At 40.0% G+C, this 26619-nt stretch overlaps 1 protein-coding gene and 1 long non-coding RNA gene across 3 annotated transcripts in view; one reads left to right on the forward strand and one right to left on the reverse strand.

Moving 5' to 3' along the window:
- LOC122644028 (CDPK-related kinase 3) overlaps positions 1–26619 on the forward strand; it is a 65402-nt gene that overhangs the window by 15637 nt on the left and 23146 nt on the right. For both annotated transcript variants that reach the window (XM_043837627.1, XM_043837632.1), the window contains exons 6-9: positions 8114–8410; positions 9843–9952; positions 19797–19904; positions 20113–20175. In XM_043837627.1, coding sequence (XP_043693562.1) covers positions 8114–8410; positions 9843–9952; positions 19797–19904; positions 20113–20175 — 578 coding nt within the window. The remainder of the gene's footprint in view (positions 1–8113; positions 8411–9842; positions 9953–19796; positions 19905–20112; positions 20176–26619) is intronic.
- LOC122644043 lies at positions 6485–16761 on the reverse strand. Its single transcript, XR_006330221.1, has 3 exons — positions 16748–16761; positions 15222–15227; positions 6485–6651 (listed from the first exon to the last, which is right to left on the reverse strand). It is a non-coding gene; the product is annotated as an uncharacterized LOC122644043 (long non-coding RNA).

Raw genomic sequence — 26619 nt, forward strand, 5'->3', positions numbered from 1 at the left:
TCCTATAAGAAGCACGTGGATAAGATCAGAGTATATGACTTCTTGGCTGGTTTGAATATGGAGCATGATCAGATCCGTGTTCAGGTGTTGGGCCATAAGCCTTTTCCCACACTTGAACAATCATATGCATTGTTGTCTTCTGAGGAGAACCGGCGGGCTGCTATGTTGCACCCTCCTATTACAGACAGATCAGCTCTCAAGGCTGCTGCCCCTGCCACTCTTGCTCCTAGTGGCACTGCTTCTCTTGGTGATTCTGCTACAGGGAATGTTGTTTGTGAGCACTGTCACAAACCCTATCACACCAAAGAGAAGTGCTGGAAACTTCATGGGAAACCAGTTGATTTTGAAGCAAAAAGGGCTGCCAAGACCAAGAATAAGACAAAGACCAAGGCCCATAAGACTGAGACTATTACTGCAGCCCCTGCTACTGACCCTGGTCTATCCCAAGATGATCTACAGGCACTCCTACGTATGCTAAGGTCTTCCGCTGCTGCTGCCTCTACTACATCAACTACTGGCAATTCCTCTGCTCCTTCAGGTTCACACTTTGCCCGGTCAGGTATTCGATTTGGAGGTCATTGTGCTTCTGTAGCTTTCCATCCTTGGATCATAGATTCTGGAGCTATAGATCATATGACCAGTTCCTCTAGCTTGTTTCATAAATACTCTCCCACTTCTGGGAAAGATAAGGTCAAAGTGGCTGATGGTTCTCTTTCTTCCATAGCTGGAAAGGGAATCATCCATTGCACTTCCTCTCTTCCCTTGACTTCTGTTTTGCACATTCCTAATTTTACTACTAACCTTCTTTTCATTAGTAGTATTACTCGTGATCTTAACTGCAGAATCACCTTTTTTCCTTCTCATTGTGTGTTTCAGGATCTAGAGTCTGGGAAGACGATTGGATTGGGTAAAGTGCACAGTGGGCTGTATCTGCTTGATGACGGTCGCTTCTCTCCACCACCATTACATTCTCCACTACACCAGAACTTCATGGTCTCTTCTGAACTCTACCAGTGGCACTCTAGGTTAGGTCACCTCCCTTTAGGAATCTTAGCTCATTTATTTCCTAGTCTGGTCACCCTTCGTCCTAAGGATGACTTTTTTTGTGAGGCTTGTGTTCTGGCCAAACAGACACGTTCAAATTATTTAGTTTCTAATAAAAGGAGTTCTTTTGGTTTTAATTTGGTGCATTCTGATGTTTGGGGCCCTAGTCGTAAACCTTCTATTTCTGGCCACCGATGGTTTGTTTCTTTCATTGATTGTCATTCTAGGAATACATAGGTATATCTTTTGCATACAAAAAATCAAGTTTTTTCATGTTTTCAGCATTTTCATAAAATAATTCAAACTCAGTTCCAGGCTACTCTCAAGGTATTGAAAAGTGATAATGGAACCGAGTATACTGAGTCACAATTTCAAAAATATTTGGCTAATCATGGCATCCTTCATCAAACTAGTTGTGTTGATACCCCTGCCCAGAATGGTGTGGCAGAAAGAAAAAATCGCCACTTGCTAGAGATGGCCAGGGCTTTGATGTTTGCGAGGAATGTCCCATCTCAATATTGGGGGGATGCGGTACTCACTGCCGCTTATCTCATCAATAGGCTGCCCTCTAGGGTTCTTAACTCTCGTAGCCCCTCTGACGTTTTAATGGGAACTTCCTCCTTTGTTGTGCCCCCCAAGGTCTTTGGTTGTGTGTGTTATGCTAGGGATACTAGATCTCCTGGCATGCTGGAACCTCGGGGACTTCGTTGTATTTTCTTGGGTTATTCTCCGACCCAAAAAGGTTACAAGTGTTACCATCCCCCTTCCCGCCGGACCATGGTTAGTATGGATGTTATTTTCCATGAGTCCCTTTCTTACTATTCTTCACCACCTCTTCAGGGGGAGAGTTCTAGTGAAGATGTGCCTTTTGAGATTCCTCTACCAGAGGTTCCTCAGGCTGCTGTCCAGCCTACGTTATCCCCACCCACGGTTGCTGTCCAGCCTAATTTACCACCACCCACGGCTGCTGCCCAACCTACTTTGGATCCCCAACTTCCTCTGGCTGTTCCTCCCTCACCTGATGGGAATCCTTTACAGAGGGAGACCATAGAAAATAGTGTTGTTAATGTTCCTATCCTTGGGGAGTTTACTCCTGTCCAGAGGACTATTGGTGAATTTCAGAAGAGAATCGACAACTCCAACATCATCACCTATACAAGGGGCAGATCCAACAGAGGGCAGCTGCAACCCACTGTAGCACCAGTACCCATCCAATTGCCGGCTCTAGACCCAGATCCTTCATCTCCTGGTAATCCCTCTCCTTCCGACCTACCTATTGCTCATCGTGGTAAAACAGAAGGCTGATGGTTCAGTGGATCGGTATAAGGCACGTCTGGTTGCAAAGGAGTTTACTCAAACTTATGGAGTTGACTACCAGGAGACCTTTGCACCAGTGGCAAAGCTCAACACTATCAGGGTGTTATTATCTTGTGCTGCAAATCTTGGGTGGGATCTTCAGCAGTTAGATGTAAAGATTGCCTTCCTCCATGGGGAGCTTGAGGAGGAGGTATATATGGACATTCCACCAGGCTTCTCTAATTACAGGACTAGGGGCAAAGTTTGTAAGTTGAAACGTGCTCTATATGGGTTGAAGCAATCACCTAGGGCCTGGTTCGGCAGTTTTCATAAGGCTATGATTTCAGCAGGTTATAAGCAAAGCAATGCTGATCAAACTTTGTTCATCAGACGAGTTGGTGACAAGGTTACTCTACTCATAGTCATAGTCTGAAATCTTGGGTCTCGGGGCCATCTCGGCCTTTGAAAAAACCGAGTTGGGCCGAGATCTCGAGATCTCGGCGAGTTTGTGCACTTTTTTTTTTTTCCTGACTCGGAAGCCTATCTCGGTGGGTTTTAGACCTTTGTTGGGTCTGAAAATCAGTAGACAGCCTATTTAGGCCATTTAAACACAATGGCATTACTAGATTTTGCAAAAACAAAGTCTAAATATGACTTTTACGTCGGACCCTTAGTTGGTAGGCGGCGACGTATTAAAATAGCATAGTATATACATTAATGAAATAATTTATGTACATAGAACTCAAACAAAACATTTAAGTAATAGGAGAACAAGTTAATAAGCATTACAAACCATCAAAAACCTTCACAAACTTGAGCAATCCTCCAAAATTGTGCTGCAATCTTCACTTTGCCACCAAATTCAGCTTCCAAATGCTTCAATCCAACCAAAAAATGAAGAAGGGAAGAGAAGATTGATAGAAGAAGAGAGTTAGAGAGAAGACAGCCAAATAATAGAAAGCAAGGTTCTATCGAACCTTGCTGTTTGCAGCATGTATATGCATAACATTTTAAGTTAAATGGGTAAAGTGAGTGAAGTGACCCCTATCCAGCAACCGAGACCCGAAACGAGCCGAGATCTTGCAATTTGTCTTCTGTTTTTCAATAAAGATGATATCTCGCCGAGATATGGTACTTTTCTGTTTCCCTTGCCATCTCGACTCGGCTTTTGAAAAAACCGAGAATCTCGGCGAGATCTCGCGAGATTTCGGACGATGCTCATAATCTATGTGGATGATATCGTGGTAACTGGTAATGATGATGCTGCTATCAGGGATTTGAAGCTTCTCCTTGGCCGTGAGTTTGAGGTCAAAGATCTAGGTTCTCTCAAATATTTTCTAGGGATAGAAGTTGCTCGCTCTTCGAAGGGCATCTTTCTTTCTCAAAGAAAATATGTCCTGGATCTATTGACTGAGACAGGGCTGCTAGATTGTCATCCTTCAGATACTCCTATGGAGGCCACTACAAAACTTAGGGAGAAAGAAGGTGAACCTGTTGACAAGGGTGGTTATCAGCGGTTAGTGGGCTAACTAATCTATCTTTCTCACACCAGACCTGACATAGCAGTTGCTGTAAGTATGGTGAGCCAATTCATGCATGATCCCTATTCCTCTCATATGGATGCAGTCCATCGTATTTTGAGGTATTTGAAGTCTGCTCCAGGAAAGGGAATTCTCTTATCTTCCAATGGTCACCTCAAGGTTGAAGCTTATACTGATGCCGATTGGGCTGGTTCTCCTGACAGAAAATCTATCTCTGGCTATTGTTCCTTTGTGGGTGGGAACCTTGTCACATGGCGTAGCAAAAAGCAGAATGTTGTGGCAAGGTCTAGTGCTGAAGCCAAGTTTCGTGCGATGGCCCAAGGCATTTGTGAACTTCTATGGCTTAGAGGATTATTACAAGATATTAGTGTTGCTGTCCATCTACCAATGATGCTTTATTGTGATAATAAAGCTGCCATTAGCATTGCTCATAACTCTGTCCAGCATGATTGCACTAAGCATGTGGAGGTTGACAGCCATTTCATCAAGGAAAAACTTGAAGCTGGCCTCATTTGTGTTCCCTTTGTGAAGTCTATTGATCAACTGGCGGATGTGTTCACTAAGGGGCTGAGTAGCAAACTGTTTCATCCTATCTTAGTCAAGTTGGGCATGCATGATATATATGCTCCAACTTGAGGGGGAGTGTTAGATATGGGCCAGAATACCGTGGGGGGTATTCTGGACCTTTTTTTCCTTTATTTATGTTTGCGTTTTGTATATGGGTTTAGTCCCACATTGGTTGTACACATTATTTTATGATTCAACTATTGTTATAAATAAAGTGGGGCTTGGGGTGAAGAAATCATCCAAGCCTTTCCCTAAGTTCAAGTCTCTCTACACATTTCTTCTTTTTCTATATCAGTATATATGTCAAACGCTCCAAGGAAGAAGATACTTTCAAGTGCACAAGTTTTCAAATACATGATTGCACCAAGGTTCAAAAACTCGTCTCGAGGAGATGTCTTTACCAGGTCGAGATCTCGATGAGAAATTGCATTTTTTCTTTGTTTTGATTTGATATTTCGATGGGCAAATGACCATAGTTATCGCCAATACTTTTAGAGAAGCTTGTCTAGGCTTAATAAACATATTTAAATCTTCAAATTGTAAAAAAAAGCACCTAATTTTGTGCTGGATTTGCACCCTTGGTTGGCAGTAAAAGTTGAATCCTTATGTAATATTTGCCTATATGCATTGTTTGAGTGCTATGAGACATAATGGGCAAATTGAACAAGTAAATTATGCAATAATGGATGAAGACACATAATATTGAATAATTATTTAAGAAATAGTTAAGGACTTAAAGTAAAAACTACTAATTACAGTGAACAATGGATATTAAATGGACACCTCAGTACAGTGAACACATGAACAATACATATGTCATAGACAGCATAGTCTTCCATGTCCCAACAATACAATATTGTGAGTCTGTGACTGTCTATTGATATAAACTATGACATGCTGGATCAAGTCCACTCATGGTCGGATGGAACCAATGTGCATTGTCTTCCGTCTGCATGACATATTGAAGCAATCTGAAAATCCAGATTAAGGATCTCAAATGCAAGTAGGGCCAGTAGGCTCAATAATCAAATCTGTAATCAAATCTGAGATAAAGGAAGCAACTGCGTTGTCAAGGGAAGAAATAAGATTGGTGGAAGGGGAGGGAAGAGAGATGAGATTGATCTTCTTAGGAGAAAGAAGAAAGAAGAAGAGAACAGAAGAGAAGAGAAGAAATCAAATTTGGGACACCAATCCCGTATGGACTGCTCAACAGCGCCAAAACTCTTTAAAATCCACTCATATTCTTGATTCAAATCATCTCTAATTGATGAGGGATGTATTACATATATATATATATATATATATATAGAGAGAGAGAGAGAGAGAGAGAGAGAGAGAGAGAGAGAGAGAGAGAGAGATTCTAAATTCCTAATTTGACTCATAAAAGGACTCCTAATCACTCTAATACACTCAATAAATTAAACTCAAAAACAGAATTTTATCTAGCTATTAAGTATCCTAATCAAACTCAAACACTCAATTAAACTACTAATCCCGTGTACTAACACTATCCCAATTTTATAGGCTTATAAATTAGGCCCATTACATTAATAAACCCAAAAATAAGAAGCTTAAGGTCTATAGAACCCAACCATGGGCCAAAATAAAGTATTCTGAGGCCCAATTGACTCAATTGGACAATCTTAACTGCGTCACATATGAATGCCACATCAGAGTATTTAAGAAGAAACAATTACTTCTTCTCAAGCAGGTTGAGATCTGAGATTTTCGAGATTTCGACCGAAATTTTTGAAACACTGCAGGTTTTAAGTTTTGTATGTATTCTCGTCTCAACGAGCTCGAGATATTAGAGATCTCGGCGAGATTTAGAGCTATGGATTGCACACAGATACATAACAGAACATGATATGTCTTCATTTTCTTTTTTAATTTCCCTTAGGCATCGTTAATTAATACTGGTTTTAGAAAATCAACAGGAACTCATCTAGTTTTTTCACTGAACTACTGAAGTTACAAGTCCATCATTGGAATTAAAATTATCCAACATCACATGAACAGCTGAATAGAATGCATCAATTAATTCTTCCTGAATAAACCAGAGATCAGCAATCAGGATTACAAGATAAAAAGCATTTTATTAGGTTCAGCTCAATCTAAGTTATGTCAACAACCACAAGATTTTAGCTTTACACAGAAAGTATAAAACAGAAATTAGGAATTAAGGATGATGATGACTGTGTCTCTACTCTCTACTAGTGGGCGAGCTTTGGGGAAACAGTTAAGTTGCATTATTGCAACCTGTTGGTTGCGGGTTCGAAACTTGGAAACAGCTTCTCCTGCAAAGCAGGGGGTAAGGCTGCATACATTTCCCCCTCTCAAACCCTGCAGTAGCGGGAGCCTTGTGCACTGGGTTGCTCCTTTTTTTTATTTTTTTGATGACTCTGTCTCTACTCAAGTATGGATACGAAAGAAAAAAAGAAAAAATAGAGAGAGAAAAAGAACTACCAGTGGAGATGGACTTACCTATTGATAATCAGGTATATATCTGGCTGATTTTTTAGGGCTTTCACTACCTACCAAGTAGGTAAATCAATGACAGAGGTTGTTGAGCACAAGAAATCAGAGGCGAAAACCACATTTACCTGAACTAGGGCAACGGCCTGCAAGGTTGTTTGCTGGGAAGAGCCGAAGAGGATCTGTGGAGCGGATACGCTTGAGGATAAGCCCGATGGATGCTGTGGAGCTCTAGACACCAAAGGCTTAAAACGCTGTGGGGCAGAACAAGGGCGCCGGCCTGCAAGGTTTTTTGATGGGATGAGTAACTGTGGAGAGGCTACATGTGAGGATTACCCCCAATAGGATCTGTGGAGCTCGAGATTGAGGAGCAACAGTGGAACAGCAATGGAGCTCGAGATTGGAGGAGAAGATGGTACCGAGGGTTGAGTGCAGTTCGTCCTCCACTGTTGTATAGTTGAATGAGGAAAGGGGTTGAAGACCACCGTGGCTGATTTTATCAGGAACGATTTCCACCTTTTGTATTTGATCTGCAGAACATGGTATTTGATGTTCTGCCAATTTTTGTTCTTTTGAGAGTTTTTGTGCCGGTTCATTCTGCAAGAACAGGTGAACGGACTGGTGTTGCCAAACGCTTTTTTACCTGTTCAGTCTCCAGGAGTGTTGCGAAACACTACCTTAGTGTAGATTTTATTAGCCTACCATACCTCATCAGTTGTATTTCTTAGTTTAAGCTTAATTGAATCCACTTCGGGGGATTCGTAAATCTTAAATATGATGATAGGCATGTAGAAGTCTGGTCCATGTTCATCTAAAAACTGATTTTTAAGTCTTATAAATTGTTGCAACCAACAACACAATTTGTGGACAGGCTTTGACATTAACAGAAACACATTTTTATCTAAACCAAAAGCTAATGTACGTATAATTTCTTAGACTAAAAAATGTTTGGAGAAAGCAATTTCTGTTGGCTCTGCTCTGGAACTTCTTCTAGTCATCTTTGTTTTCAGCATTACATGTTGGTCATCTATTACTTAGTTTATTACTCTAATTCTTGTTATAATTACATTCAATTTAGCATATGCTCAAAATAGTTGTTTCTTTCTTTATTTTTTTTGGGGGTGGGGGGTGGGGAGGAGAATCTTACTGTATGTCCAAAAGCAAAAACCTATAGTTTTTGTTTTGTGCAGATGAAAGACTCAATGATATTGTCGGCAGTGCATACTATGTTGCACCTGAAGTCCTTCATAGGTCATATACTATGGAAGCAGATATTTGGAGTATTGGTGTCATAACATATATCTTGTTATGTGGAAGTAGACCTTTTTGGGCACGTACAGAATCGGGGATTTTTCGAGCTGTTTTAAGAGCTGATCCTAACTTTGATGATTCACCTTGGCCTGTGGTATCGCCAGAAGCCAAAGATTTTGTTAAAAGGCTTCTGAACAAGGACCACAGGAAAAGAATGACAGCAGCACAAGCTCTGAGTAAGTTGCCAATTCCATTGTCTTTCTGCATTTCCAGTCTACAATTGCATTGGTGTGACCCGATGTTGTAAAAAACAAATGGCATTGTAATTTGTATGAATCGATTCATGAGTCATAAGATTCAATCCAATTTTCCAAAAAATTGTAAAAAATAAAAATAACGAAATTAACAATAATCCATCTATTTCAATGCATTTATCGTAAAGCCATTGAATGTTGAAACACTGACTACATGCCCATACTGCTACAAGATTGATGATATAATATGATTCACATGTCACCAATGCATACGCATGTAAGGTCATTAATGATTAAACAAGTTAGAAGGAAATACTATGTGCATATGTGATAAATAGCTATGTTCCCAAGCTCAAATGTCCAACAGTCCGAGAACCATAGTTGGTCATAATGTCATATTGTCATGCCTAAATCCAAAAAGACAGATAAATCATATTTTTTATCTCTAAAACCATAAACCAAGAAGAAGATATCGAGAAATCAAGAGGAAATAGAGGTTCCTCACCCCCTAACTTATTAAGCATTGTTGTTGTTTGTTGATATACATTGTTGTAGCCCTTACTTAACAGCTCGAGATTTTTGGTTAGGCGGTTGTAACATGGTATCAGAGCAGGAAGTCGGGTGTTAGATCCCTGCCCCTGGTAAGTGCAAGGGGTTTATGTCATGTGTTGTGTCCCTACACTTTGTGCCTCTTGGTGCTACATGATGGCGCCACCGCGTGCAGAGCCGTGTGTGTGTGTTGGGGTGGGGGTTAGAGCCTTTACTTAACAGCTCGAGCTTTTGGGATGAGCAGTTTTAACACGCACAATGAGTCACAAACTTGAAGTAGCCACAATCTTTTATCTTCTACATGTTTTTGGACCTCCTTTGATTTAAAAACCCAATTGTTGAGAGAGAGATGAAGATTACTTCTTTTTTCTGGGTGGGGTGGGGTGGGGTGGGTAAGTAGGTTAGAGATAAAGAAACTCCCAAAATTGTATCTCCTAGGGTTAAAAAAATGAAGCAATGCTTGGGATTATTATAAAAGGGGCTTAGATGTATTTTAGAAACAAATAAGGATACAAAAAAGGGGCTTTAAAATATGTTACAAAAAAGGGGCTTTAAAATATGTTAAAATTGAAACCAAGTTCAACTTACATCCGCTGAGTTGACTCGGTTTTGAGACTCTGCCGGAATCTTGAATCGACCCTGAATCGAATGATTCAGCAAGTCACCCAATGATTCAACCGAGTCAGGGCCGATTCAAAGCCATTTCCAACTCAGGGCCTTTTTTGAATCATTCCAGGGCCATTTTGATTCAAATATTCTAGGCATTTTAAGTTAGGTGCTGGAGATTGAGTATTTCTGGTTCAAGTCTCAGTTGTTTGTGATGTTCATTATTTATGAGAACTAACAAATTTTCATATTTTGGCAGCTCATCCTTGGTTGCGAGATATAAACTGTCCTGTGCCTTTAGATATATTGATCTATAAGTTAGTCAAGTCATACCTTCGTGCCACTCCTTTTAAACGTGCAGCATTAAAGGTAGTGCCTTCTTTGTCAGTTTCTAATTGTGTTTGTCTTTCTCCATTTGCAATTTATTGCTGCTGATACTGGAATATACTGATCTGTAACATCATGAAATCACTCTACCTCTGCTGGTTACTTGTATTATTTACTTGTGGCCATTGAGAAAATTTGGATATTATTTTTTATTGGGGGTGAAGAAATAATTGAATGGCTTACCAATGTGGTAGCCCTCCACGATTTATTTATAATAGAAGTTCAAGAATAAACCAATTACAAATAAAACTCTAACTCTAACTAACTGACTGTAATAATAATCAGAATAGAACTAGGAATAGAAAATAATAACTAGAATAAGAAAAACACCCCATGGGTCGACCCATGTCACACGAATACCCATATTCCAACAGGGTGTTTTCCATGTTAAAGTGTTCTCTTTTATTCGGATTGAGCTGGTTTACTCCATTATGTACTAAATATGATAATGAATATGTTGTACAGTTAAGTGTAAGTTTAATAGTTCTACTTTCTCCTGATCCCACATAATATTCTAGTAATTGGTTTCGCAACAGTGGATGATGCCACTTAGTTTAACATCTGTTATATCTTTTACATTTTCATATTCGAGGAAACTACTATACACCCCCCTTCCCATTTCAAGTATTGTGATTGATTGCTCAGCTCAGCTAGTCAACTTGAGACTGGATCAGGATAGGAGTATGAGCAGATTCTGGATCCTGAATTTAAACACCTCCTGGCCCTCTTTCAGCCTTCTAATTCAAAAGCTCTGATTGCTTTTCTCTGACATATTGTTGCTGTCCTCACATGCCATGAAAGTATTACCATAGATATGTCATGATAGTCTACAACAACAACAACAACCCAGCCTTATCCCAACTAAATGGGGTCGGCTACATGGATCCTTTCAAAAACAAAGTAGGAAAAACTGCGGTCCTCATTTAGTCTCATTTTGTCTCATTTACTTTTTTTTTTTAAGAAAAAATTGACAAGGCAGCCAATTTCATTGTAATGTAGTCCTAGATTGGTAGAAGACCAACTACGAGCCAGTAAACCAGGATCTGTTATGAACAGGTGAGTCAGCTAGGTCAAAAATAGGTTTTGGAGAAATTAGGGTTAGGGTTTGATGTATGGGTTATGTCAAGTTGAGGTAGGAGAGTCTATCAGTGAAGGTCTTGAGATGTTTGATGGAGTTAGGTATGTAAACTTGAATGGGCAGCAAGGTTAGGGTTAGGGTTAGGGTTTCGGGTTTTTGAAAAAGAGTAAAAGATGGATTTTTAGGGTTTATGATGGTTAGATGAGGGAGCAACTTGGATCGAGTTTTCTTTATGGTGAGAGGAGAGTTTGATCCAAAAAAGGAGGGATTTTGCTGGCTGGTTTGGTCTGGGCAGAATTTAGGTCTTGGGAAAATTGAAAACAAAAAGAGGGGAATGTTAGGGTTTGATGGTTTAGAGCAATGTTTAAAATATCGGTATCGGGTATCGTATTGGAAGGGTGATTTTAAGAGACGTATTGTATCGTATCGTATCGTATCGGGGATACGTATTGTATGCTACAAATACACATGGAAATGGCCAAGATACACATGGAATACACTTTTGGAGCAAAAAACAATATAAATAAGCACTATATAACATGTATAATTAGGGGTGCAAGTTTGGCCCTGTCGGCCCGAACCCGCCCTGGCCCGCCCTGAGGCCGAACAGGGTTTGGGCTGAGATATTTGGCCCTGAGGGCGGGTCAGGGTTGGAAACTTCTGGCCCTGAGTTAGGGTCGGGTCGGGTTAGGGGTGAGGCCTCGAGCTAAGCTTGGCTTGGCTCGACCCGACCCTGATTTAAATTATACTATAAAATATATATTGATATAAATTATACATTATGAACTTTAAATTTCACCCACATTGTTTTATATAATATACTATATATGAAGACAATAAGTGTTATAATATAATTTATTATATTGTTATTTTATGTAAAATTAATAAGTTCTTCCCAGTCTATTCCAACCCATGCATTTCTTTCCCCCTCCCCATGATCAGGGCCAATTAGGGTCGGCCCGATCCGACCCTGAGGGCGGGTCAGGGTTGGATTTTTCTGGCCCTGAGTCAGGGTCGGGTCGGGCTTGGGCCCAGCTAAGGGGACTTAGGGTTGGGCTAGGATTCTATAAAGCCCGGCCCAACCCGACCCTGTTGCAGCCCTATGTATAATGCATAAACACTAAAATGGAGAACAACGTATAACGAGACAAGAGACTTTCATCGATTTGACTACAAATCCTTGCAAATGATCAAGTTTGATGCATCAACAAACTTAGTTTTATCTACATATATCGATTTATAACAAAAAATAGGATTAAAAATCATGATTTAAAAACAAGGATCAAGTTTTTCTATGAAATCTCCAGCAATCTCTGATCTAAAAAACAAATCATAGTTTGATAGTCACATGGGCCTTTAATGGCCGTATCAACGTGTATCGGTTGGTATCGATCGTATCGGTATGTATTGAGCTGTATCGGTATGTATCGAGCTGTATCGGTATGTATCGAGCCGTATCGGCTAATACATACCAATACGTATTGATACTCTCGTAGAACCTTTAACGTACATATCGTAAGTATCGGTATGTATCAGTCGATACAATACGATACCAATCTAGACATACTATTTTCTAAAAAAAAAGTTACGTATTGGTATGTATCGTATCGGTATCGATCGATACCGAAACGTATCGGTCCGTATCATAGCGGTCGATACTTTAAACCATGGTTTAGAGGATTAGAGGAAGAGGGTTAGGGTTGGGATGAATCAAACTTGTTGTTGCAGAATTTCCTTGGCAGCAGCTTATTTGATTGAGAAATTTGAATAAAAATTGAATCTTTAGAAACTTGAAGGAGAGCTTCAAAAGAATCACCCGGGCTTCACACTGCAAGGTGTCGATTGGATCAAACACCAATCCCATCAACGAACCACCCGGGCTTCCCACCGCAAGGTGTCAATCGGATCAAACACCGATCCCACCAGCCTTGATCTAACACGACAAAAATCTTCAATGGAGAAGAAGAGTAGCAAAAGGTTTTCATTAATATCAAAATTCGTGTTCAATACTTGCCCCCTTACAACCTTATATTAAAACTAAAAAATAGACTTCTACACTAAAAAGGAAAGGCTAACTCAATCCTTAACCTATTAGGTAACTTAGACTGAGTAGGAAACTGAAATAGACTCAAAACAGAGTCCTAATCCAGCCCCACTAAACACTTAAAGAAAACTACTAAAATCACTTCAATTGAACCCTTGGTTGAACCAGTTCAATTTATGAACAAAAACACCAATTACCCATATTTTAGGCCCATAAAGTGACCTATTGCATAGAAAACCCATTGGATCAAAGGCCCAACATCTATATAACCCAACCATAGACTTATTCCTTTTAAAATAAGCCTATTTCGGTGATGAATTTGCATCACATTGAAGTGAAAAAAGAATATGACACAGAGAATGTGAAAATGGAGAGAAGATTTCAAATGCAGAGAGTGAAGAAAACAGAAACAGAAGAGTAGGATAAGTCACGACCTATAAGCTGTCTCATTACCTCATACTTCCTTTGAAGCAAAGTTCGAAGTTTCAGTTTTGATCAAAACCGGGACGAAACCTGGTAAGTTTCTGCTGCAGGTTTAGACTTTTGGTTTGGAGGCCAAATGGTCGAATTAGGTTCCAAAACTTCTAGGAAACCTTATTTTAGTTTCTCTAAACATAGTGAAACCCTTATACTGTAAATAAATACACCCAAAATGGTCGTTTGACTTCAGACCATAGGTTGGTCGTGTAAGTTGTTGTATACTTTCTCTAATGTAACCTATTTTACATAAATTTTAGTATTAGAACAAACATAATTCAATTAAAACAACTAAAATATGCCTTAGGAATGAATAAACATAAAATTAGAAATCATTTCAAAATTATCAAATGTTATACTTGCTTTATTACAAACATTTCATAATTATCAAATATTTACCCCATTTTTTTGCAAACTTCATTTTTTGGGAAAGGTGATATGCCTTCAACATTGAATCTTGCAAAAAATTACACAAAATGAAGCAAATCGTCGCTGTAGATGGCTTCCAATATTGCCCAACACCTTGTTCTACAAAGATAGAGAATGATTTGGCAAAAAATCACAAAAATTAAGGTTTTCTAGGAAGTTTCCCTCTTTGGAGTCGAAACTGTAGAAACCAAGGTTCTAAATCTCGGCGCTGAGGCTGGTTTTGACCAGCCAAGAAGCCAACATTTCCCAGGTTTTGATCGAAACGAGGTCGAAATATGGTATTTTCTTGGCAAAACTCGACATGTCATGAGCTGTCAAAACTGGTCGAAACTACCTGTTGAGAGAGTTAGAATTAGAGAATAATGCTTCGGTTGTCTAAGGTAGACCCCAAGCCATAGATTTATAATAAGAGATAAAAAATACATGGACAGAATTGTCCCTAACATAGCCGACATGGCTGTACATGAAATAAAGACAGGAAAAAGACCAGAATACCCCCACGGTATTCTGGTGTACATAATTCAACCCTCCCCCTCAAGTTGGAGCAAATATGTCAATCATGCCCAACTTGACTAGATTAGGATGGAACAATTTCCCAGACAATCCCTTAGTGAAAATATTAGCAACCTGATCAGTAGACTTCACAAAGGGAACACAAATCAATCCTTCTTCCAACTTCTCCTTAATAAAATGCCTGTCCACTTCAACATGCTTTGTGTGATCATGCTGTACTGGATTGTGTGCAATGCTGATTGCAACTTTGTTGTCACAGTACAACATCATAGGAAGATGAACAGGAACACCAAGGTCTTGTAGCAAGCTTTTCAGCCAAAGTAACTCATAAATGCTTGTGCCATAGCACGAAACTATGCTTCAGCACTAGAACGAGCCACCACATTCTGCTTCTTGCTACGCCAAGTGACAAGTTTGCCCCCTACAAAAGAACAATACCCAGAGATAGACTTCCGATTTGTAGAACCAGCCCAGTCAGCATCGGTATATGCCTCTACCCGTAGGTGACCATGAGGAGATAGAAGAATGCCTTTTCCAGGAGCCGACTTCAAGTAGTGAAGAATCCGAAGAACAACCTTCATATGAGAAGAATATGGGTCATGCATAAACTGATTCACAGTACTCACAACAACAGCATTGTCTGGACGTGTGTGTGAGATAAATCAGCTTCCTCACTAGTCTTTGGTACCAGCCTTTATCAACAGGTTCACCCTCTTCTTTGAGACGGATAGTTGCCTCTATAGGAGTATCTGAAGGGTGACATCCTAACAAACCAATTTCAGCCAACAAGTCTAGGACGTACTTCCTTTGGGAGAGAAAGATGCCTTTAGAAGACCTGGCAACCTCAATCCCTAGAAAGTACCTTAGCTTCCCTAGATCTTTAATCTCAAATTCCTGACCAAGAAACTTCTTCAACCGGTTGATCTCATCACCATCGTTGTCAGTAACCACAATGTCATCCACATAGAGTATAAGAACAGTGAGTTTTTTACCAGCCCTCTTTATAAAGAGAGTGTGATCAACATTACTTTACTTATAGCCCACAGAAATCATGGCCTTGTGAAACTGACCAAACCATGCTCTAGGTGTAATGTAGTCCTAGATAGGTAGGAAACCTACTAGGAGCCAAGCAATAGGATCTAAAGTGGGGCTGTTGGCTCGAATGGGCAGAATTAGGGTTTTTAGGTGAAATTCTAGGGTTAGATATGAGGGAATGGGGTAATTTATATCTGATTTTAATAGGCAGGCTTAGGGGAAGCTATTAAGACAGATTTGACACATTTGAATCAAAATTCAGATTCCAGAATTTTAGGGTTAGGGTTTTGGGTTTTAGGGAAACAGCAAAGTAGTCAAAACTAGGGTTTATAATGGGAATCTGAACCAGGGGTTAGGGTTGAGTGTTCAGATGTGTAGGAGGGAGGTTTGAGTGAAAGGGGCTTGGATTTGAATGGCTGGAAGTATGAGATCAGGATTCTAGGGTTTGGGGTTTTAATAGGGTTTTATAGAACTAGGGTTTTGAGTGAGAATTTGAGATAACAGTTCAGTTTGAGTGTAGGACTGATGGAGGGGAAGCTGTGATCAGAATTTGGTAAGATTCTGACAAGGGGTTGTTGCTGGATAGGGCTTAGATGATCTAGGGTTTTAAAAATTCAAACAGAAATAAGAGGGATCGAATGGGGGGAAGAAGAATGGATGGAACAGTAAATTAAACTTCAAACTTACAGCAGATCTCCACCGGCAGCAAGTCTGACAAGGGTTGAAGGATAGAGCCACCTTCAGAGAGAACCTCCCAGCCGTCACGGCGTGAGGAGTCACAGGAGATCCACCTGTCCTTCTTCCTTGATAGATCCACAAGGCAACACTGCAAAGGAGCAGCAGCAGCAGCAATCGGCAGCCAACAAATCAGTCTTTTTTTCAAAAATTCAATTGTGGGGGAGCCTCCACGATTTACTTTATTTATAATATTGGCTTTATGCCAAATCCTAATACAACTTAATGACTTCTCCTTCACAAAATCGTGGAAGGGAGAGGTTTAAATCTAAACTAATTAATTAAAATAAAAAATGACCAAGATACCCATACTAACTTAAGTTAAGAACTAACTAGCTAAATAACTTAAATTGGACCACTTGAACCAATTGGATACAACCAATTCTAAACCGGTTCAATCTAAAAACTAAGTATGGAGAATACTAGCAAATAAACCTAATCTATTGCTCCCTAATTAAGCCCTAACTTCAGGACTTCTTCTTCTTCTTCCTACTTGGAGTTGCTTCAAGGTCACTGCTTCAGCCCATAAAGTGCTCGCTTTAATTTGCACACTTTATCTTGATCACTGTCACAAGAAAAACCTGGTGGAATATACATGTACACCTCCTCACCAAGTTCTCCATTTAGGAAGGCATTTTTCACATCCAGCTGTTGTAGGTCCCATCCAAGATTGACTGCACAAGATAGCAAAACCCGAACTGTATTCAACTTTGCAACAGGAGTAAAGGTCTTCTGGTAGTCAATCCCATATGTCTGAGTGAAGCCTTTTGCAACCAGACATGCCTTATATCGATCCATAGTCCCATCAACCTTCTGTTTAACCACAAACACCCATTTACATCCCGCTGGTTTTTTCCCTAGAGGAAGATCTACAAGATCCCAAGTATTATTTTTTTTCAAGGCTCTCATTTCTTTCAACATAGCTGCCTTCCACTTTGCATCTGGATAAGCTTCCTGCCAATTTTTAGGAACAGAAACAGAAGAAAGAGAAGACACAAATGCACGACCATGTAGGGAAGAATGGGCCCAAAAACTGAATTGTTGAAGCTCAAATTGAAGTCGAGTGTGTCTTTATAAGTGGAGAACCAGCCTTCAAAAAATCAAATCCAATAGAAGTCACCAACTCCTAGATCGACAATTGTCAGGGTTTTGAAAAAAACCCTGTTTTTGTGAAAAAATGATCTTAGGAGGTCTTGAATGCAAGTGAAGATAGGAACAGAATCTGAGGAGAGAGCCTGCTGCAGTTCTTGGTCTTCAAAGAGGAGGATTGGTCCCTTGAAGCAGAGATGGAAGCAATCCCAAAAAAACTGAAGTTCCAAATATCGCAGACAGGTAGTCTTTGCCCCTATCGATCAAAAAATTGCAGCTTGGAAAGAGGTAATTGAGGGCTGTAGATCACCTCATCAGTGCTGCCCTAGTGGGAGAATGGAAGCAAGGGGATCAAGCTAGAAGAAGAAGAAGATGAAGAAGAAGAAGAAGAAGAAGAAGAAGAGAAGAAGAAAAAATCGAAGGGGAAAAAAAATCAAGAACGGGGGAGGGGAAGGTCCCTAATTCATAACCTGCTCTGATGCCATGTTGAGAGAGTTTAGAATTAGAGAATAATGCTTCAGTGGTCTAAGGTAGACCCCAAGCCATATATTTATAATAAGTGATAGAAAATACATGGACAAAATTGTCCCTAACATAGCCGACATGGCTATACATGAAATAAAAACAGGAAAAGACCAGAATACCCCCACGGTATTCTGGTGTACATAATTCAACACTACCGAAGTTGGTCGAAACTTGTTGAAACTTGTCGAAACTACCGAAACTGGTTGAAACTAGGGTGGTCAAAACTGATCAAAATTGGTCGAAACTTGGTATTTTTTTATCGAAACTACCAAAATGTGCAAAATATGGTCGAAACCTGACTTGCACCAAGTTTCGTCTCGGTTTCTAGGGAAACTGAGATATTACTGGTTTTGACCAAGTTCTCGAACCATGATAGAAACTAGCAAAATGTTTGGAAATTTCGACCTATTTCGATAGAAACCATGCATTTTATACAAAGGGTTTGTATTATGTGTTACATCATTGTAGATGGGTTCCATTACTACCCAACACCTTGTTCCACTAGGATATTTGAGTGATTTGGCCAGAACCACTAAAGCTGAGGTTTTCTAGGAAGTTTCCGTCAATGTAGTTGAAACTGTTTAGACCCATTTCGATAGAAACCATGTAGTTTATACCAAGGGTTTTTGTTGTTTCAGCCGATACGATACGGAAACCCAAAACATGGTTGAAGTCATAGTTGTCAAAGCGTTAGGCGACCAAGGCGTTGGAGAGGGTAAAAAACTAAGGCGTCACCAACAAGATGCCTAGGCGCCCATCCAAAAACAAAGGCGTCTGGATGCTTGGGTGGTGGCTTGACAACTATGGTTGAAATTTCACCGAAACTGTGAAATTTTCCCTGAATTTTGGTAAGACCGAGGTATTGCACATGGTCAAGGTACTATAACTCCGAACTCGGTACCAACTCGGCCCTTGGAAAAACCGAGTCGAGTCGAGATCTCGTTGAGTTGGTGCATTTTTTTTTTCCCGACTCGAAGCCTCAACTCGGTGGGTTTAAAACCTAGTTTGGGTCTGAAACTTGGTACTCAGCCTATTTTAGGTCATTTAAACACAATGACACTATCAGATTTTGCAAAAACAAAGTCCAAATAGGAGTTTCACTTAGTGGGAAAGCAGGACAGACACTTATGCCGGAAACCAGTACAGACACAGGACAAACATACTTATTTATGTCTAATATCATTTAAGTAAATGTTTTTGTATTTACATTTACTTAAGATATTATTCATAAATAAGCAAATACCCTCCTATTTGAATCCAATAAAAATAGTTAAAAAATCAAATTTCAAAAAGAAAAATAGTCAACCCCCCAGTTCAAGAACAAAAACTGGATTTTCGGCGGTAGATGCAATTTGCAACTTTCTAATGCTGGGGTTTTTTTCAAATCTAAAAATTACACTAATCTTAATATGGTAAAACATTGCTAAAAACCAAAAGTGCGGTAAAATATTCATTTGTTTTGATGTCCGAAAAAATATTTTCATTCAGAGCGATTTTGACAGCATTTGTGCACACCAAATTAAGTTTGACCGGTACGTAACTCCTTCAATATAAATCAGATTTCAGCAATCTTGGACTTGTTGGAAAGCTTTGTTTTGGAACAGGGTGCTGTAGCTAAGAAATCAAGTTGGAGGCTTTTTTAATATGGTTGTAGTTAAGCCATTAATCGAATAAGAAGCATATAGGTGCAGTAATATATAATAGTTGATTTTTTATTAAGAGATTTATTGTTTCTTCTGGATGAGAAGATTTCCTGAATTATTGAGTTACGTTGTAAAAACGTCATTTTGTCATCCTCATCTGCTGCAATTATCATTCCTTCTCTAGATCAGTCTATTTTTTGTTTTTCTTGCTTGTTAGTGGTATTTTTGTTTCACAGCTTGATATTCTTATGGCTGCAGGCTTTGTCAAAGGCGCTCACTGAGGATGAACTCGTGTACCTGAGGACTCAGTACAGACTGTTGGAACCCCATAAAGATGGGCGTGTTTCTCATGAGAACTTTAAAATGGTTAGTTGGTTTCATATTTTTTTCCGGCTTTACTCCTCCTTTATGAAAATAGTGCTTATTTTACTTGAGCATTTAGGGTGTCATCTCAGGGTTTTCTTTTACTGCTTTATGTAGTGCCAGAGTCATTTAACTGCAAGATTTAATAAATAGTGTTGCTTGCAGCAGCTTATTCGTTAATGTATTTTTCTCTTACCCTTATACTGTGCAGGCTCTCATCCGAAATGCTACTGATGCCATGAAGGAATCAAGGGTTCCCGACATTTTAAGCACAGTAAGACCTCTGATACTTTTTGGTGACTGCAGTTGTTGAAATCATTTGCTTAGGACATGAAATGTTTAAAAATGGGTTTATCATTTTTTGAATTGGAGGAATATCTGAGTTAATCCAGACCCACTCGGGTTGAGGAGAATGTAAACTTAGGCCATGAATACAGCTAATGTAAGGTGGATCTGTTTGGTTTATTTTCACCTGATACAAACCTAAAATCATCCTGCTTTGGACTCATCCTAGTTTCAAAATTCACAGCACACATCATGAATTTACATAGGTTGACTACTCCTAACATGATCTGCCAGCTTGACATAAATACTACATGTAATATTGGGTTTGGGTTAGTGATAATCATGTTCAGGTAAATTTTCATTTTAACATGTCTTGTCTGTTTAATAGATGGGTTATGTTGGGTTGAGGGTGTGACACCCCCCCCCCCCGACCTATTTGACCCATGGAAGAAGAACTCGGATCGACTTTATTTTTGACCTGGTTTCGCATGGTTTCGATCCTGTTTCAACCATACAACAACAACTCAGCCTTATCCCAACTAAATGGGGTCAGCTACATCCTACATGGATCCTAATGAAAATAAGATAAAAAATACAGGAAAAGAACAACAACAACAACAAACAAATCAGTCTTAAATTCAGTAACCGGGGTCAACAACACGTATCTTTTCCTTCCAAACCACTCTATTCAACGTCATACTTGTGGAGCAACACCTAAACTATTCATGTCTTTCCTCACCACTTCTCCTAGGGTCATTTTAGGCCTACCCCTAGCTCTTTTGACACCTTCAATCATAACCGAGTCACTCTTCCGAACTGGGGCATCCAAAGGCCTCCGTTGAACATAGTCATGCCAAATCAGGCGACTTTCTCGTATCTTATCTTGAATTGGGGCTACTCCCAGGCCAGCTCTAATAATATCCTTATTTTATCCTTCCTGGTTTTACCAGTCATCCATCTTAGCATCCTCATCTCTGCACCATACATCATAGCCAGATCACATAACACTCCGAATGCACTTCTAGATCACCTTCCTCCACTTCATCCATCCTACTCTAATCCTCTGAGAGACATCATCTTCTATATCACCTTCCTTGCTGATAATTGATCCTAGATACCTGAAATGGTCACTTTGTGGAATCTCCATCCCATCAACTATGACCCCCTCATTATCTATCCGTATTTGCTAAAGTTACAAACCATATACTCCGTCTTTGTTCTACTTAGCTTAAAACCTTTTCATTCCAAGGTTGATCTCCATAGCTCCAGTTTGTTATTAATTCCAGCCTTCGTTTCATCCACCAAAACAGAATGTCATCAGCAAAAAGCATGCACCAAGCAACCTCACCTTGGATGCCTCTGGTTAACTCATCCATGATAAGCACAAACAGATAAGGGCTCAAGGTTAATCCTTGGTGTAACCCAACTGTAATTGGGAATTCACTACCTTGATCCCTAACAGTTCTAACACTAGTCACCACACCCTCATACATATCTTTAATTAAGTCCACATACTTGAAACATTTCTCATCTTTAGCACATGGCAGGTTAAAGCCCTAGGAACCCTGTCATAAGCTTTCTCTAGGTCAATAAAGGCCATGTGAATATCCTTTTTGCTCTCTCTAAATCGTTCCATAAGTCTCCCAAGTAGATAGCTTGCTTTTGTTGTGGATCTTCCCGACATAAAACCAAATTGGTTCTTCGAAATAGAGGTCTCTTCTCTCAGGTGTATTTCAATAACCCTCTCCCATAATTTCATTGTATGACTCATAAGTTTTATGCCTCTATAGTTGTTGCAACTTTGGATATTGCCTTTATTTTTGTAAATCGGGACCACAAAGCTTCTCCTCCATTCATTTGGCATTCTCACAGTTGCACATAAGCTTATTAAACAGCTTAGTTAACCAAGCTAAGCCATAGTTTTCAAAGCTTATCCATACTTCTATTGGGACCCCATCTAGACCAGGCGCCTTGGCTATTTTCATCATTTTTAGAACTTCTTTTACTTCAGAAACCCTAATTTTACGTATATACCTTTGACAGGTGACTTGATGTGTAGTGTCTTCTCTCGGCCCTCTATGAATCGAATTGGTTTCGTTAATTAGACTGTAGTAATAATGGTTCCACCTCTCCTCAATGTCCTCATCCCTCACTAGGACTCTACCATCATCACTTTTAATGCATCTAACATGGGCAAAGTCTCTACTCTTCCATTCCCTCATTCTAGCTATCTTATAGATAGCTTTTTCCCCTTGGTGTTCAGGTTGTTATAGAGATCTTCATGTTTCTTCGCCTTTGCATTCCCCACAGCCTTCTTTGCTTCATTTCTAGCAGATTTATATCTTTTTAGATCTTCTACATCTTTAGCCCTTTGCCATTTCTTGAAACTAGCTTTCTTAGTCTTGATGGCGGCGTGGACCTCAACGTCCCACCACCAGGTCTCCCTAGGGGAATGACGTTTTCCTTTTGATTCCCCTAGGACCTCTTTAGCCACCTTCTTTATACATGTAGACATCTCGTTCCACATCAAGTTAGTATCACCCTCCAAGTCCCACTTCCCTTGTTTGACCACCTTGTCAGTAAATGACTTTAAGGATTTTCCTTTCAAGTTCCACCATCGTATCTTTGGGCAAACAGTTTCGCCTTTCTTTCGGTACTGCGTAAGGAGACACATGTCCATGACAACTAATCTATGTTGAGTGATTAAGCTCTCTCATGGGATAACTTTACAGTCCTTACAAAACAATCTGTCAGACCCCTCTGGTTAGGAAGAATTCTATTTGACTATTATGATGTCCACTTCTGTAGGTGACTAGTTGCTCTCTCTCTTGTCAAAGTAAGTGTTTACAATGGATAGGTCATAAGCAACCGCAAAATCCAAAACTGAGATACCCTCTTCATTCCTCTCACCAAATCCATAACCTCCATGCACACTTTCATAGCCTCCACGATCTCTCCCTTTATGTCCATTCAGATCACCTCCCAAAATAATCTTTTCTTCTTGTCTTATATCTTGCACTAATCCATCCAAGTGTTCCCCAAATTGTAACTTACTACTTTCGTCCAATCCTGCTTGAGGGGCGTAAGCACTGATAATGGTGATTACTTCTTTTTCTAACATAAGTTGATGGAAATAATCCTGTCTCCAAGTCAAGGTACTAAAACTCGGGTCTCGGTACCAACTCGGCTCTTGGAAAAACCGAGACGAGTCGAGATCTCGCCGAGTTGGTGCATTTTTTTTTTTCCAACTCGAAGCCTCTACTTTGGGTCAACCCGAGATCTGGACCCGAGATCCGAGATCTCGCCGAGATATGTCGAGTTTTGTCCAGTTAGGTAAGGTATTTAAGTGGTAGGTGGGTTAAAATAATGGGTCGAAACCGAGATCCGAGATCTCGCCGAGATATTGCACTTTTGAGACTCGCAGGCAGTCTAGTCTCAGGTTTTCCAAAAACCGAGAAACTCGGAGATCTCGCGAGTTCTTGAACTATGCTCCAAGTCTCTTAACATCCACAACGTCATTCTTTAGATTGGTATCCACTATAATGCCCACTCCACTTCTATTACTTTGCTCCCCCGTATAGCATAATTTAAAGTCGATCAACTCCTTGGCCTTCTTGCCCTTCCATCTAGTCTCTTGAATACATGCAATATTAATCCTCCTCCTCTTCATCATGTCAATCAATTCAATGCTCTTACCTGTTAAGGAACCAATGTTCCAAGACGCTAGTCTAATTCTACGCATCTGGGAAAGCCTCTTGACGCGGACATGACCACGGTACGAGAGGCCTTGATTACTTGTCACTGCATACGGGCTCCAATGCGGTGCATCGCTGAAAGGGGACACCCTATCATAAGGTCACACAATAGCTGACATTGACATAGATTTCAAAATCTAGTAAAACAATCAAGAAAGGATCAATGCAAAAAGAGGATTGGCTGCAAAATAATACAGTACTGGCTGGCTATCTGACACACCAAAAAAATAGTTAAAAATATGAGTATATATTATACATGTATACTATACTAAATAAACACGATCACCGGAAGGGAACTAATACACTATTGAGATGTTTGAAAACAAAAGGAAGAAAAATAGAAACAAAGAATCAACTTGAACATGAATAATGTAAATCAAACTTAAGGGAATCAAATAGATGAACCAACAAATATGTAGCAGTATGTGTTCTAATGAAAAAAGATATCTATCTACGGCAAAGAATCAGTTTGAACATGGAACAATATCACTTATGCTTCAGACAATGGGTTCCCAAGCATTAGATATGCGGAAGGATGTAACATTAAATAGCTGAAACAGCAAAACTAACAGTGACAGCCAGGTTAGAATCACAATAAAATAGCACGAAAGAAAAAATTGGCATAATATAGCCAATAAAATATTAGGACAAGAGAGCTCGTAGAATAGAGGAAAGGATAGAGATGTCCCTTACAGAATGGAGATCCTCGATCTCCAACCAAATGCGTTGAACACTTGAAGATGTAACACAAGGAAAGGTCCTCGATCAACCCACAGCAACAGTTCTACATGAACCCGACGGCTGTCTCACCATAGAATGCCTGTTTCCTCCGATTAAAAAACTGCGTGTTGGGCTGCTGTGGCAGGTTCTGGTCCTGGGCCCTAGTGCTGCTAGTTGAACAACAGGAGTGGGACTGGGAGAGGAGAACGTCAAGGGCTGGGTTAGCAGTTTCTGGTTCTGATCCTGGTCCTTGGCTCTAGTGCCCTAGTGCCGCTAGATAATCAGGGGTGAGAATCAATGTTGAGGGTGGATATAGATAAATCGTGGGAAGAGGGTATCAGGATCAGCCGATCAGGGTTTGTTGTTTAGGCGTGAGGGGGGTGAAGAGGATTGAAGTTGATTTGGTTACAGGGTAAGAAGGTAAGTACAACCCACGGTTGTGTTGAAGAAGGTGAGGGGTGAAAGTCAGAGATGGGGATAGAGAAACGGAGGTTGGAGGTAGATGGAGATAGTCAGGGAATGGGCGATTATTGTGGGATTTTCCACTAAAAAGTCCACCACTTGAGTAGTCGAGTTAAAACAACCTGCAGAACAGACCTGGTATGCTTGCTGTAGCTCTGTTCAGCAGCAGAGCACGATACCCAGCCCTTGCACAGAAGGTCGAAAAGCTTGAACGAAAGTGCCCTAAAAGTGAAGGCAAGGAAATCCGACCGGAGGAGGATCGATTCTCTCCGTGTAACACAGAAGCCTCGCTGTTTTTTCTGCCTGAGGTGAGAGTGAGAGAGCGAGATGCTCACTGGTCTCCCTGGAATCACTGATTTCACTGCCTGATGATAGCAAGAGAAGAGAGCGAGAGAGCCGTAGAGATTCAAGAGGGAGAGACCCTGTTTCAACCATATTTCAGTAATTTCGCAAGTTTCGACCTGAACACCTATATAAATTTGCTTATCCCCATCGAAATTTGAGGAAGCCTTGGTTGAAACCAGGACAGACACTTATTTATGCCAAATATTATTTACTTAGGATATACCCCCTATTTGAATCCAATAAAAATAGTTAAAAAATCAAATTCTAAATAGATAAAATGTCAACCCCCAGTTCAAGAACAAAAACTGGATTTTCGGCGGTAGGTGCAATTTTCAACTTTTAAATGCTGGTTTTTTTCTCAAATCTAAAAATTTCATAAATCTTAATGTGATAAAACATTGCTAAAATGTAAAAACCAAAAGAGCGGTAAAATATTCATTGGTTTTTTATTCAAAATTTATTTCCATTCAGAGCGATTTTAAACATTCGGTCACACCAAATTAAGTTTGACCGGAACATAACTCCTTCAATATAAATCAGATTTAAGGAATCTTGGATTTTATATCATGGGTTGATCTTATATCATGGATCGACCCATATCACATGTAATACCCAAATACCCATATTCCAACACTCCCCCTCAAGTTGGTGCGTAGTTATCAGTCATGCCCAACTTGCACACTAGAGGTTGAAAAACTTTTCCACTTAAGCCTTTGGTGAACACATCAGCCAACTATTCCCCAGATTGCACATAAGGAACACAAACCGTCCCATTATCCAGATTCTCCTTGATAAAATGACGATCAATTTCAATATGTTTCGTCCTATCATGCTGCACTGGATTATGGGCAATGCTTATTGCTGGTTTACTGTCGCAGTAGAGTCACATAGGCAGAGTAATAGGAATACTCAAATCTTGTAACAAAGTCTTGAGCCACAATAGTTCACAAATACCAAAAGCCATAACTCTAAATTCAGCCTCTGCACTAGAACGGGCCACCACTGTTTGCTTCTTGCTGCGCCATGTAACACAATTTCCACCCACAAATGTACAGTAACCTGTGGTGGATTTTCGATCATGGGAACCAGCCCAATCTGAGTCAGTGTAGGCCTCAATCTGTAGATGATCATGACGAGAGAATAATACTCCT

This window comes from Telopea speciosissima, chromosome 1 (genome assembly GCF_018873765.1).
Source record: "Telopea speciosissima isolate NSW1024214 ecotype Mountain lineage chromosome 1, Tspe_v1, whole genome shotgun sequence".
Classification (NCBI taxonomy): domain Eukaryota; kingdom Viridiplantae; phylum Streptophyta; class Magnoliopsida; order Proteales; family Proteaceae; genus Telopea; species Telopea speciosissima.